At 40.9% G+C, this 11,635-nt stretch overlaps 1 protein-coding gene across 1 annotated transcript; it reads right to left on the minus strand.

The window, feature by feature from the left end:
• Positions 1-4,268: 4,268 nt before the first annotated feature.
• Positions 4,269-9,043, minus strand: LOC101854054 (zinc finger protein 235). Its single transcript, XM_005110378.3, has 2 exons — positions 8,068-9,043; positions 4,269-5,931 (listed from the first exon to the last, which is right to left on the minus strand). Exons 1-2 carry the CDS (start codon positions 8,681-8,683, stop codon positions 5,111-5,113), a joined length of 1,437 nt encoding a protein of 478 aa, XP_005110435.1. The 5' UTR covers positions 8,684-9,043; the 3' UTR covers positions 4,269-5,110.
• Positions 9,044-11,635: the final 2,592 nt, after the last annotated feature.

The raw sequence follows: 11,635 nt of genomic DNA on the forward strand, positions 1-11,635 counted from the left end.
ACATGTTTTGACATACCAGAATACATATACTTGTATAACAGTACAACACGAATAGGTCAAACACAAAAGACTCGTTTGTTTTTTGTTTCAGTAGAGGTTTTACGGCACTCGCAACCCACAGAAGACTCGAAATCACGCATCCGTCGAACTGTGCCTGCAGTCCCGGTTTTTTAAAAGTTTTTTTCTTTTTCTTTGTAAAATATCCCTCCAACTACGGATCCCTCCAACTACGGATCCCTCCAACTACCGAGACTGGTCCCGACGAATTCAACCTACCCGTGTTATACTGTATACAGTCAAACCTATCGGCCACATGTACAAGCAACCGCTTCCAGTTTCCCCCTTTGCCTTTTTTTACATTATAATGACTGTCCAAGACCTCCATCTGTCTAAGACAACCACTTTGCTCGGAAACAATGGAAGGCTGTCCTGGACAATTTTGTGAGGAAGACAGAAAGACAGAGAGTGGAATAAGAAACAGTACGGCCATAAGACAGGCAGACAGACAGAAAGAGAAATACACTAAAGAAAAAGGAATGGGGATGGGGGGTGGGGGTGGGAGGAGTGGGGGAAGGAGAGAAAGACAACATGCATGACAAACCTGATGACATTGTCCAAATTGAAGAAGATAAATCCTAAGCGAAAATGCAGACAAAAACAGTGTCAAACACAACCTTAAAATACAATTCAATAAGAGTCATTGGCAAAGAAAAGTCACGGGATGCCAGAGTCAGTGTGAGATGGAAGTCATTGGCCGACGAGAACGGAGTAATTCTTTGACAAATTTTTGGCAAAATAAAGAATTCCATCAAACTTGCAGTTCAGTTATAGTTATATACAATAAATAAAAGTCTATCATTACATGTCATAGTACCATGAACAAAGTATTAAGTAGCTAAAAGAAGTAAGGATTGTCCCATCAGCTCAGTTGGTGTCAAGCTGGACTAGTAAGCGGATGACCTTTGCCTTTATTAAAAAACCGATTGCTCCATTAGCTCAGTTGGCATCAAGCTGCACTACAGAGTGGATGGCCCTGGTTCAAATCCCAGATTGGGTATTCTTGAACCCGGGTCGTTTTGAGGAGTTTTCAAGGCTCTCAAGCGATATCAGCACGTCTCGCGCTCAACCCATTCAGCATGGTCCTATCGGAGATGGATGTTAAATTTTGAGTTCCCGCCTCTTGAATAAATCTAATAGCACTGAAAGGGGAGTTAATCCCATACACTTTTTTAAAAATTCAAATCCCTGAGTGTTTTTAAACCTGGGTCACTTTGTGGAATGTTCACTGCTCTCAATCCATTTCGCTTGGTCCTATCGGAGATGGATGTTAAATCCAGAGGTTTTTTAGTTTAGTTTTAGTAGAGGTTTTACGGCGCTCGCAACTGCATACGGTCATATGAGCGCCAAAGGGGTGGATGTCAACAGAGAAGTCCTTAAGGGGAATCAGACTTACTCTGCTCACCTCTCTTGCTTCAACAGCACAAAGTCGACTATCAAGGCACCCCGGAAATAGCGGGTCACAAGAGTGTGACAAACATACAAAGCAAGTAGAGGAAAATGACGATAGTAAGGATTAGGAAAGAAAAAGTAGCAGTTCCCTGTTGTAGTTCAGGCACAGTTATGAGCATGACATTGTTGGATCAGCCCATTTACAATTCTACTGTGCATTAGAACGAGAAATGTCCCCCTTTGGGAATGGTCTAAAGATACTTCAGTCAGTGGCACCGCCCCGGGGGGTTTCAAATCCCTGAGTGTTTTTAAACCTGGGTCACTTTGGGGAATGTTCACTGCTCTCAATTCATTTGGCTTGGTCCTATCGGAGATGGGTGTTAAATTCAAAGGTGCCGGGGACATTTAACCAATACGCTTATCGCTTACCAAAAGAAGTAATGTTCATGGTATAGCAGACGCTACAGTGGAGTCCTGAAATCTGCAGGACCTCCGGATTTTCTTCAGTTTGACCAAGTTTTCAGTTGGGGGGGGGGTTGGTAAGTGTTTTACAGCGCTTGCAACTGCATAAGGTCATATGAACCACAGGACACATTAAATATTATCAATTTAGAGAGGTTGCTTAAACCGACGGAAAAAAACTGGGGCTTTTATCCAATTTTCTTTCAGTTTACCACTGTTTTAGGATTAACTGCGTTCGTTTTAAGATTAAACGGACTCCAGTGTGGCTGCATTTTCCACCTTCTGATACAAGAGTTCGGGAAGGGGCACAGCACAAGGCAGAATAATAATAACAACTCTGCAGTTGACAGTACAGTAAAGAACCCAGCCATGTTAACAATAAGAAGTTAAGTGAAAAAAAAGAAATGGTATAGGTTTAACATCTCTATCAACACTGTTAGGTCATGAGGCAGTAGAAGGTAAGTTCACATCAGCGTTACATACAGTCAAACCTGCTATACCAACCACCCGTCCAAGGTAATCACTAGTGCAAATGACCACTTCCCATTTTCCCCCTTGCATTTTTCCCAATATAATACAGTATAACACGAATAGGTCACACACAGAAGACTCGAAATCATGCATCCGTCAAGCTGTGCCGGCAGTCCTGTTGCTTGTTTTTTTTAATTTATCATTGTAAGATATCCCTCGAACTATGAATCTCTCGAACTACCGAGGCCGGTCCCAACGAATTCGAGCTATCCGCGTTATACTGTATTATAATGACTCTGTCCAAGAAGACAACCTGTCTAAGACAACCGCTTTTCTCCGTGACAGCAGGTGGCCATCCTGGGAAAATCTTACTGTATTTACTATGACTCATGACAGTAAAAAGTATGTTCCATGATCCACAGCAAACAAGTCACTGTAAAAGAATCATAGTGACAGTAACAGTAACACTTAACAGTGATCAATAACAATTGACTGACATTCAGCTGAATAAATCACTCCACTAACAACATCACCACTATTAGATAAACACTAAAACATAATTCTTTGATCAACATTATATATCATGTATATATTATAATACAGTAGTCTCCACCTAAGATCCCACCACTTACGATCCCGGTTCGCTTACGATCCCGCTGTTTTAAGAAAACAGAATTTTTACTATACAAAAGTCACCCCTAAGATCCCGCTCTGATTCACTCTGAAGGTCTACATTCGGCTAAGATCCCGCATTTCAGATCATAATTTGAGGAACAAAAACCCTGGCGGGCACAGCCAATCAACCAAGAGTGAAAAGTTGAGATCAATAAACTGTCCATCGCGTCAAAGATCAGCCACTATCGTGAATGTGATCACATACACGTAAAACTCTATGGAGCTATACAATGTTTGCCCCAGACGGGATCACACCGGGTGTAAACTGACCGACACGTTTGTTTTCCCCACACATCGCACTCACACCTGAGCTCTCCCCCTAAACTTATATCACTCGCTGGGCGGGTATGGCCTAGACATTCCCTTCAGGCGGGATCACATCGAACTGTGAACTCTTCCTTGACCATTGCTGCAGCAGTCTTTACTCCCGAATTTGCGAGACAGACTGAATTTTAATTGGTGTGTTCGCAACGTAATCATGTGTAATGACAAAGGCGGTTGGGGGGGGGACTCTGTCAGAGATAGAAAACTATAAATTTTCGACAGGTAAAAGGGAGGGGCACCTGGATAAGCGTAGAACTTGAGACTCATGATAGGATAATAAGTGAAAATGGTGCACCTCATGCCAATATGCACTGTAATAGGTCATCAAGGTTAACCGCGCTTTGCTCACTATATATGCCATACACCCTCCAAGGGGTCTCGTCAATTCATTTTTAGAGTGGAAGGAGACCATTTTACCGATTGTGAGCCTTAACATGGGTCACCATAGATTCTTCCCTGAGTTCGTCGGTTAAGATCCCGGTTCGCCTAGGACCCCGCATTTCCTTGCTCCCGAGCACCGGGATCTTAGGCGGAGACTACTGTATATATATAGCACATTTTAAAGTCATTGCGTATTGTACCAAATAATTTTAACAAAACTTCATTTCCCCATACACATGAGTGAGGATTGATTAAAAAGTAAGAGAAGGGAAGAGAATGTCCAGCAAACACCTCAACAGAAGAATGAATAAGAAGCTACAAAAAGAAGACAATAAAGCATAAAAACCTTATTTAAAAAGGAAACACTTTCAACAAGTGTGAAAAGGTTGCGACAATACCCTCCCTGTATGAACCACAAAAGTTCAGTTATGATGGATAGAGCAGAGGTCAGCGGGGACTTCGCAATAACTAAAAGCAAACAATGCAACAGAGATGAATTCAGGTTCATTTGAAAGGCCAGTAATGATCTAGTTGTGCTGCTGTCAACTTATCAAAATCTTTCACCAGTAAGACAGCTTAAACTTAAAACCGGTTAAAATTCAGCTCAATAAATGCATGAAAACGCCACATGGCATGTCAAAGACACTTAGTATGGCCACAGCTGAGTAATCTTAAGAACATATAGTGACTATCTAAACAAGATTTTGTCTGCCTGCAGTAGCAAAATAGCAATTTTAGTTTGAGTTTTATAGCAATATTGACACTTAGGACTTAGGAAAATCAGAACTAGAAAAGACGGTAAAATGAAGAAAAAAAATGAACTGCAAAAAATATAAAACCATGATAAGAACAATCATAAAAATTTGACCATAAAAGTTTTGTAAAAGTTTCCTTTACAGTAAGTAGACAGAGCACCTGCTCCACTGGCTTGTTCAATCAATGAAAACATTTCCTCAGCATCAATCCACAAGCATCTTGGAAGTCGTCTTTAGAAGATTCGAAAAAATTTACAGGAAAGGAGAGCGCTCCCATCAAGGTCACGACTTCCGACTTGGGCACTGGTTATTATTCAATTAACAACAAGGAAGGAATATATATATATATATAAGATTAACAATATTGACACTCCCAGGGAAAGTCAGAACTAAAAAAGTAACAAAATAAAAAATAAACAGTTAAAAATATTGAACTGCGTCAAGATCGGTCACAAAAATTGGACAATAAAAGTTCATCAAAAGTGGACTTCACAATATAAGTAGATAAAGCTTCCTACTCCACTGGCCTGCTCAATCAAAGAATGATTTTTCCTTTGCTCATGCAAACCCTACACCACAAACTTCAAACGTCTCTAAGGATTTTCCTGAGCATGACGACATTTTTTGTGCCTCAGCAGGTTCCCCGACTGTGTAAACTTTGCCCCACAGATTTCACACTCGAAGGGCTTTTCTCCAGTGTGAACTCTTTTGTGCATCTGCAGGCTGCCATTTTGGGCAAACGCTGCACTGCAAATGTCACACTTGTACGGTTTTTCTCCTGTATGTTTTCTTTTGTGTCTGTGTAGGTGGCCACTCCCAACGAACCCAGCTCCGCAAACATCACATTTGTAAGGCTTTTCTTCAGCGCCGGTATGTAATCTTTTGTGAATCTTAAGATTACCACTTAGTGCAAACTGTGCACCACACACTTCACATTTATAAGGAGTTTCCCCTGAGTGTATTTTTTTGTGATTCTCCAGATCGGTACTACCAGCAAACCGTGCATTACAAACTTCACACTGGTAGGGTTTTTCTCCCGTGTGTACCCTGAGATGTCTCCTTAGACGGCCATTCCCTGTAAACTCTTCGCCACAAAACTCACACGTGAAAGGTTTTTCCCCAGTGTGACTTCTTTCATGAATCTGCAGGTTGTTACGCCTGGCAAATCTAACACCACAAAATTTACACTTGAAACTCTTCTTTTCGAGTGCTGTTTCGTCATTCAAACTGCTACAACCGTCCGGAAGATCTGTCATATCTTGTCCTGTGTGTCTTTCTCGAGATGTTTCTTGTGACGTGCTACCCCAAGATTCGGTACAATTGTCAGAAGGGCAACTTGCACTGTGTCCATGACCTTCGTCCAGTGGTTCTGGAAGACTGGAAGTATGAGAACTATCACAGCCAGAGAAGACACCTGATGAAAGTCAAGTGAAAAAGTCAGTTAATAATAAAACATGTAACACTCAAACTCTTGTCTTTCATACCAGTGAGCATGATTTTAACTTTCAATCAACTTTCTCAAGACCAAATTCAATTTAAATTCAAGAATGGAATACATAACTCTTTATCTCCGGCAAGCCACTCCCAGGGGCTCGCGGTCGGAACCGCTGTGCCGGTGAGCCCTTGACAGCGGCTCGGGCACATTCCTTTAAGACGACTTCGACATTGAATTACTTTTCGGCAATTGTCGAAAACAGGTCTCTTTTATTGAGACTACATTCATTAGATGAAGAACTATCAAAATAGGTTGCCTTGTTTTGATTTAAATGACCAACTCTGAGATGTTTTTGTCATGTTTATATATACAAAACAGGGCCCAGCACAGTGGATTTTCCCTCCACAAAGGCAAAGAGTTTTAAAAAACTTGGCAAGATATTCCACTCCAACACAAACAAAACGAGACACACACACTGCACTGACTTCCTGCTTTTTCTAACCAAACTATGTTCTACATTAAAATACAGCTATCATCATAAGTCACAATCATGACACCAATGGGTCTGTTTGGCACTTTAGATGCTAATCTAAGTCTCCACTTAAAAGAACCAGTAAATTCCTGATATTGTGCAAAAACGCATGCTTCACATGGACCAGATAATTATAATATCTTCACATTTTAAAAGCATAAAAATAAATTGTGTCATGCGAAGTTGCAATGCATAGAATAATGAGGGGGGAAAACTGATTTGAAATCCTTTTTACATTTTAAGTTTTAAGAATTTTGGGTGTTATTTAAACAGCTTCACTTCATGTAGTAAATTGTTAAACAAAGGTTACTGTAAATGTAATAACATAAATTAAATACATTTTTCGGAAAAAATCACACACACACATTTCTGAAAGGGAGTGTATACAGACCCGGTAACCGGGAACAAAGTCACAAGGTATACAGACCCGGTAGGGGAACTCTTTTGTGATTTCGGAGAGTTTCAGCGCCCTCTTGGCTCAGGGTAGACCTAGGTTCTTCTAGATCTATGGTCTAGATCTAGATCTAGGCAGTCATAAATCTTTGATCTAGTTTCGCGGCTAGCCTAGATCTAGATCTAAATGAAGATTGCGGATGTCTTTTCGATGAACGATCGTTTTTCCTCCGTTTTGGAGTTGGAGGAATCACGATTTGAAGTAAAGAAAATGTCATAATTTCAATCGAGCAGTCACCCTCTCTCTCTCTCTGCCCCCCCCCTCTCTCTCTCTCTCTCTCTCTCTCTCTCTCTCTCTCTCTCTCTCTCTCTCTCTCTCTCTCTCTCTCGTTCTCTCTCTCTCTCTCTCTCTCTCTCTCTCTCTCTCTCTCTCTCTCTCTCTCTCTCTCTCTCTCTCTCTGTGTATCGCTCGCCTTCTCTTTTTCTTTGTTTGTCTCTGTATTTCTTTGTCCCCACCTATTTCCCACTCTATCTTTCTCTCGTTCCCTCCTGCCAACTGGGGCATGTCACATTTTGCTAGCACCACTCTCTCTCTCTCTCTCTCTCTCTCTCTCTCTCTCTCTCTCTCTCTCTCTCTCTCTCTCTCTCTCTCTCTCTCTCTCTCTCTCTCTCTCTCTCTCTCTCTCACACACACACACACACACACACACACACTCACGCACACACTCTCTAGATTTCTACCGGGTCTGGGCGCTGAAACTTCCCGAAATCACAAAAGAGTTTCCCTAGCGGGTCTGTATACTTCGTGACTTTGTTCCCGGTTACCGGGTCTGTATAAACTTCGTTTCTGAAAAGAAAGAGCCATGCCACTTTTACTACTTATTAGCAAATATTTATGCAAAGTGACACCATCATGTGTCATGGACTATCCAATAACTATTGTAACTTAACATGTCAATATAGATGAAATTATATATTCATCTGGAGCTGCATTGCTCAGACCAAGGTTTCAAGCAATATGTTATGTTATTATGTACTAGATCTAGTAGTAGGACCTATATTGGGGGCAGATTTGCTCTCATCAGGAGATCAGGCACTTTATTATAAGAGTAAGAAAAATGTTTTCAAATTCAGAAATGAACTATCAACCAACAAAACAGAGGTGACATCCTGGCGACAGCAACACTCACCTTCATGAACTTTATCAAGCTGACCATCATCAACTTTATCAAGCTGACCATCATCAACTTTATCAAGCTGACCATTATATTCAGGCCTCTCTGAGCCCCCACTGACGTCTTCTGCACCAACCCCTGAGTTCATGTTGGGTGAAACTAAGTAGTTTGTTTCCGACATCTGGTCATCTCCGAGTGAACAGTTTATAGGGCACATCCTGCTGAGCTTGACAGGAAAAGAAGACTTGCGCTTTCTCGATGATTTAGCAGTCAGATTAATGCTGGGCTGGTCTGCTTTCAGTAACCTGAGTTTGTCACTAATGCCAATTTTAAGTGTTTTCTTGTCACTTTGTTCCACTGCATGATGAGAAACATGCTCACTATCCCCAATGCCAAGGACATCCTTACAATCATCACTAGTATCTCTCTGAGTTTCAGCTATGTCTGTAGATCTAGAGGGAAATTCATTTTCATTATGGGGATCCATACTAGGTGTGAAATTCTTAGTCATCTGCTTTTTCTTAACGGAATCACAAGAAAGAGTCACTGGTTTGCACTGATCTCTGGATCTATTATGAATCTCTGTTTCACAGTCACTTCCATCAGAGTCAGGCTTTATTTGCATTGCCATTGTCTTCTCATTAATTTGATTATTGTTCCCTATCCAAGTGGTATTTAGCACTACTGAAAGTGAAAGCAGTTGTAAAGTTTACGTTATTTTGGTCTGTCTCCACCACCACACGTCCACAGACAGCAGTTTTATCCACAGACCAGCAGGGGCGATCTCAGTCTCTGATGCCACCATTGGTTCTTCAATGTCTATGTAGCCCCCCTCACTCTGAAGCATTCTGTGTATTCTACTACGAAGGAAACTATTGAAATCACTGTTTTCTTTACAAAATGTATCTCTAAGCACATCAATTTCGGTAACTTGGCCGAGCTTTGTTGACAGTGAACTGTTGCTCTGACTGAGCCTACAGTCCGTCCAAAACCGAAGTTGAAAGAGACAAGCAGACAAGTAAGCTTAGCAGTTAAAAATTTAAAGAATATGTTTCCAAAACAGAGTGTACTCTGCGCATTTGGTTCATAATAATAAAGTACAAATAGTTGTTATTCTACAAACGAGGATTTGTATCCAATGGAATAGTCAAAATAGACAGCAATGAAAGACATCATCAAGCAAATAAAGTGGTGACCTAGAATACATACTCTAGGCCTAAGATCTGTTGGTAGTCAAAAACAAATGTGTTACACTTGTAGGCCTAATAGTAGAGACGCAGTTGTATGCAATTTCTTTTTAAAGAATTTTAAAAGAGGAACATTATGCACAACCACAGAATTCTACACTTAGAATTCTGTGTGCACAGCACAATACTAAGAGAAAATTCTAAAGCGAAATTAATCCAACCCAGCAGTAAGTAAATTGCACTCATGACACCACGACTTCCATCCTTCTGCTCGGGATTAGGCTCCTGATTATTGTGTCTTTTGGACTTAACAAAAGTAAAGACTCGGTAGAAAAAACAAAAGTGCAAAAAAGGGGGGAAAAATATGTGCATTCATTTTTAAAAGACAAACCAGGTCTGATGGAGCTAAAGATTGTAGGTCTACTATTATTTCGTGAACAATTAATATCTTTAAGGTATTAGAACGCGAAATTAACCTGCCATTTCTGCTATTTGCCTAACATACCTTACAATAATCATATGTACGTAAATCTACCCTATAGGTGAAGAAAAATATTTGAATGTGGAATAAAAATTTGAATTTGCAAATTAGGCTTCCAATATGGCCGTCGATAATATACATCTTGAGCAAAGGAAGAATGGCGTGGAGATATGCCGGCTACTTCGAAGTCGAAGAAAAAGACAGGACATCATAGGAGGCCAAAAGACCCAAATGTGTAGACCGGGCGCGGTTCGTCCATAGAGCACGGTCGTGCAGTGCTGCCCAAAATTTTGTAATGTTCTATTACGTAAAACACCCACATTAATAAAATTTTAGTGATCCGGTAAACAAAAAAAAAGAAAAGAAAAAAATATGAGTTGTATAATTTTGACTTTAAATTGTCAATGGATCACCCCAGACACCCAGGTATCGCCAAAACAGACTTGATTGATCTCAATAATTATATCGAGTCGTAGAGCAGAGGGATTCTGTTCGGTTCAGTGGCGGGGAGAGAATCCAATGCAACAAGCCTAATGGAAGGATTCACCTATAGGCCTACAGACGAGATGGTCATAGACATCTTTTCTTTTTTTTTCTTTTTTTTTTGGAGGGGGGTAAGTGTTTTACAGCGTTCGCAACTGCATCAATAAGGCCATATGAGCGCACGGGACACATTAAACTTTCTCAGTTAGGTAAAAATTTATTAATTTTGAATTTTGCCCAGGTAGCAGCCGGTTTTAGGACCACCAAGTGCTCTTTTACATGCGCAACTTGCAAACAGGAACTCCGAGATTTTTAACCCTCTTACGAGAAGGTTAGCGGTTAGGCATTTTTCTTTTTGTAAGCTGCGGCAAGGAACGAACTGTCATTGCTGTTAACAATAATCAAAACAACGTTTCTTTTCTCACCTGGTAGTTTTTACGTCCAATATAATCTGAGACGGTGTAGCCAGTTTTATTGAGGTCAGAAAGAATTAGCAGTAGAAAGGCTGCAGAAAGAGTCAGGAGCCCAGAGGAGGGGCGCAGGGGGGGGGGGGGGGGGGCGCAGAAAGTGGAGACGAAAGCAGACGACAATATGTGATTAGAGAGCAGGACATAGAGGTGAGAGGAGACAAATTTAGGGAATAAAATTTTTCATCGCTGTCAGGTTTCGAACCCGGGACCTATTGAATGTGAGGCGAACACCGTACCTCTAGACGACGAGAGCCCCCTATCACAGACATTATTTTAAAAGACGTTGCTGAACACAATGCTTACGGTATCTGTAGTGTAGTGGTTATACAGATCTATGCGCTTCGCAGTCGCATGCATGAAACCCAGGTCCGATTCCCAGGTGGGAAGAATTTTTATCGAATGTCTCGGTCCTTTTCGGTGGATATTTTATTCGTCTCGGTCTTGGTTAGCCCTGACAAGCAGGGCTGAAGCACGCATCCTAAATTATCTAAATGTCGATGTGGACATTAAAAACACCTAAATTATTTTTTTTTTAAACACAATGCCTGCGGGGAGTATAACATACGGCCTGAGCTATAACTGTAAATATGAAGATCGTCTCTCTTGAGCCTTTCTTACAAACAGCAATGTCGGTGTTTTCAATGCCTGATTGACCCCCAGTTGTATTTCTCTGTACTGGAAATTACAATTTGCGGAGATTTTGTTGTGTATCGATTGACAACAATTTTACAGCATGGTTTCAAATTTGGCAGGTCAAGTAGAGACTAAAAGACATTACAGTCACCAGGTTTTTTCATTGATTCCTGGCGGTTGTTTTACCGAAAGGAGTAGATTTTTTAAAGACCGTGACAGCTGTGACAAAAATTTCTAAAGTGTGATATAATTAGAGTTAGTACAAGACAACGTTCAGCTCGCTATATGTCTGAATGTGTGTGTGTGTATGTGTGTGAGAGAGAGAGAGA

Source organism: Aplysia californica, unplaced genomic scaffold (genome assembly GCF_000002075.1).
Source record: "Aplysia californica isolate F4 #8 unplaced genomic scaffold, AplCal3.0 scaffold00884, whole genome shotgun sequence".
Classification (NCBI taxonomy): domain Eukaryota; kingdom Metazoa; phylum Mollusca; class Gastropoda; order Aplysiida; family Aplysiidae; genus Aplysia; species Aplysia californica.

Bases quoted from the DNA above. Each gene is read 5' to 3' on its own strand.
- LOC101854054 (XM_005110378.3), bottom strand. From the start codon at position 8,683: ATGGCAATGCAAATAAAGCCTGACTCTGATGGAAGTGACTGTGAAACA. The intron at 5,932-8,067 runs GTGAGTGTTGCT...GACTTTCATCAG, and splicing joins GCTTGATAAAGTTCATGAAG to GTGTCTTCTCTGGCTGTGAT.